The sequence below is a fragment of the Meles meles genome, chromosome 20 (genome assembly GCF_922984935.1).
Source record: "Meles meles chromosome 20, mMelMel3.1 paternal haplotype, whole genome shotgun sequence".
Taxonomy (NCBI): Eukaryota; Metazoa; Chordata; class Mammalia; order Carnivora; family Mustelidae; genus Meles; species Meles meles.
This window is the reverse complement of record NC_060085.1, coordinates 6,478,551-6,481,765: the sequence shown is the minus strand read 5'-3', so window position 1 is coordinate 6,481,765 and position 3,215 is coordinate 6,478,551. Positions and strand designations below refer to the sequence as shown.

At 42.0% G+C, this 3,215-nt stretch overlaps 1 protein-coding gene across 1 annotated transcript; it reads left to right on the top strand.

Moving 5' to 3' along the window:
• Nucleotides 1-1,199: 1,199 nt before the first annotated feature.
• On the top strand, nucleotides 1,200-2,171 carry LOC123932915 (olfactory receptor 7G1-like). Its single transcript, XM_045991644.1, has one exon. The coding sequence runs from the start codon at nucleotides 1,218-1,220 to the stop codon at nucleotides 2,169-2,171; it is 954 nt and encodes a 317-aa protein (XP_045847600.1). The 5' UTR covers nucleotides 1,200-1,217.
• Nucleotides 2,172-3,215: the final 1,044 nt, after the last annotated feature.

The window sequence follows — 3,215 nt, the reverse complement described above, 5'->3', positions numbered from 1 at the left end:
TCAGAATTCCTGATGTCATTGATAAGATAGCAATATCTTTGTCCATAACTAAGGAGAGAAGACTCTTATCTAATTAGAGAAGGATGGTATGTCCACATTTACCAAGAATTTGAAATGGAGATGAGTAGACACAGGTGGAGAAAAGTACATGGTGTATACTCCGAGCCTCACAGATTCTTGGTCTTGAAGGATTTGCACTTGCCTGGGATCTCAGTGACAATGAAATTGTTTGACTAATGAGGAGCTTTGGAAATTGAATCTCTAGGGACACCGAGACAGCAGTCTGCCTGTGACCACTTATTTCAGTAATCCTTCCCATGAAAAGTAGTAGCATAATTGGACCTCCTCCCATAGAAGATCCTTTTTGTTCAGGAGCCTAGGTCTCATTCAGTCCCTCTGCCCTTTCTGAGTACAAATCTCCCAGATGGCACATTCAGGGGAAATGTCAATCATCATTCCACTGTGATGCCAGCTGGCTAACCTACATGGATTTTTGGAAATGAGCACAGGTGTTTTATTACAGGTTCATCCAGGGGAAGTCATGATGAGAGTGCATGCACCAGATGATTAGAATCAAGTCGTCCAGGGTCCACCTGCCTGTCTGTCATCCTCTTCACATCTTCTACTTTGCACCAATCTCAAGTACCTCCATTTACTAATGTACTCACTCTCTAGTATGGCCAGGGCCATTTCTTAATGAGTGGAAATCCGCCTTTTTAAAAAATAAGATGACTATTAGACAAGTCTCTGATGTTTACTTACAATTTTGTGAAGGTGAGAGGGCAGGAAATGTTTGGTAAAGTTCACTTTATCTTCCCATTCTTGGTTCTTGACCTACTTACATATTATCTCAGTTGCTTGCCTCTGAGGTCTCTGGGGATCCAGAAAGAATCTTCAGCTGCCTCCCCAGTCTGTTTCTCTTTACAAAATTACCGAATGTTTCAAGTAATCAAAATGATATAGTCAGTATTTTTAAAATGCCCAGCTGTTAACCCTGTGGGAATTAATGGATGGCACTTTGCTGTATCAGCTTTAGGTTTTTGTTAAAGGAAAAGAATAAGATGCATATAAAAGGCACCTGTTTCCTATCCCTCTCGACTAGTCTCCATCCCATCCCAAGACAGTGTTTGTCTCTGGTGATGCTTCTCCTGCTGGTCTAGAAAACACACATTTGATTGTGCTGTCATTCCACCTTCTCTGTCAGGTTCATCAACAACATGGGACTCAGAAACAAAACAGGGATTTCAGAATTCCTTCTTATGGAAGTGACAGAGGACCCAGAACTGAAGCCCTTTCTCTTCATTCTGTTTCTGTCCATATACCTGGTCACCATCCTGGGAAACCTGCTCATCATCCTGGCAGTCATCTCTGACTCCCACCTCCACACCCCCATGTACTTCTTCCTCTCAAACCTGTCCTTTACTGACATCTGCTTAAGCACAACCACTGTCCCAAAGATGCTGGTGAACATCCAAGCACAGAATCAGAGCATCAGTTATGCTGGCTGCCTCACACAGATCTACTTTGTCCTGGTTTTTGCTAGTTTAGAAAGTTTTCTCCTTGCAGTAATGGCCTATGACCGCTATGTGGCCATTTGTCATCCACTGAGGTATGCAGTCATTATGAACTCCCGCCTCTGTGGCCTGCTGGTTCTACTCTCCCTATGCGTTAACATTGTGGATGCCCTGGTGCACAGTCTGATGGTGTTGCAACTGACCTTCTGCACAGACCTCAAAATCCCTCTCTTCTTCTGTGAAGTTGTTCAGGTCATCCAGCTTGCATGTTCTGACACCCTCATCAATAACATCCTGATATATTTTGCAACTAGCATATTTGGTGGTATTCCTCTGTGTGGAATCATTTTCTCTTACACTCAGATAGTGTCCTCTGTTTTGAGAATGCCATCAGCTGGTGGAAAGTATAAAGCTTTTTCGACCTGTGGGTCTCACCTGTCAATTGTGTCTTTGTTTTATGGGACAGGTTTGGGGGTATACATTAGTTCTGCTTTCACTAACTCTTCCAGAAACACTGCGGTGGCCTCAGTGATGTACACTGTTGTCCCTCAAATGATGAACCCCTTCATCTACAGCTTGAGGAACAGGAATATGAAGGGAGCCTTGAGGAAAGTCATGGGCAAGATACCACTGTTTTTTCAGGAGTGTGTTGTTTAATTTCCGCATATTTGTATATTTTCCATTTGTCCTTCAGTTACTGATTTCTAGCTTCACACCATGGTGATCAGAAAAGACGCTTGGAATGATTTCAATATTTTTAAATTTACTGAAGCCTGCTCTGTGGCCTAACATACAATCTATCCTGGGGAATGTGCCATGTGTTCCGGAGAAGAGTGCATTTTCTACTGTTGTTGGATGGAGTGTTCACATGTATCTGTTAAGTTTTGTTTGTTTATACTGTTTTTAAAGTTCATTATTTTTTTGGCAGGATTGTTTTTTTTATTGAGCTGTAGTTGACACACAATGTTACATTAGTTTCAGGTATACAACACAGTGATTTTGTGTGTGTGTTCTTTTTTTTTTAACTATTTTTTTCTACTTTATTTATTTTTTTATTTGTTTATTTACAGCATAACAGTGTTCATTGTTTTGGCATCACACCCAGCGCTCCAGGCAGTACGTTCCCTCCCTATTACCCACCACCTGGTTCCTCAACCTCACACAGTGATTTTTTAAAAATTTCTTTTCAGTGTTCCAGAATTCATTGTTTATGCACCACACCCAGTGCTCCATGCAATACATGCCCTTAATACCCACTACCAGGTTCACCCATCCCCCCAGCCTCCTCCCCTCCAGAACCCTCAGTTTGTTTCTCAGAGTCCACAGTCTCTCGTGGTTCATCTCCCCCTCTGATTTCCCCCAACTCCCTTCTCCTCTCCTTCTCCCAGTGTCCTCCGTGTTATTCCTTATGCTCCACAAGTAAGTGAAACCATATGATAATTGACTCTCTCTGCTTGACTTATTTCACTCAGCATAATCCCTTCCAGTCCCATCCCTGTTGATACAGAAGTTGGGTTTTCATCCTTTCTGATGGAGGCATAATACTAAGTTCATTATTTCTTATCTATCTATCCAGGGGCACTAAGCATTGTTGAATGTGATGTATTGAAGTCTCTTTAGTATTATGGGGGAAACGTGTATTTCTTTCTTCACTTCTGTCACATTTGCTGGATGTATTTTGAGGCTGTTTGGTGTATGTAT

What these genes read in the sequence shown, in the direction of transcription:
- LOC123932915 (XM_045991644.1), top strand. Translation starts at nt 1,218, where the DNA reads ATGGGACTCAGAAACAAAACAGGGATTTCAGAATTCCTTCTTATGGAA.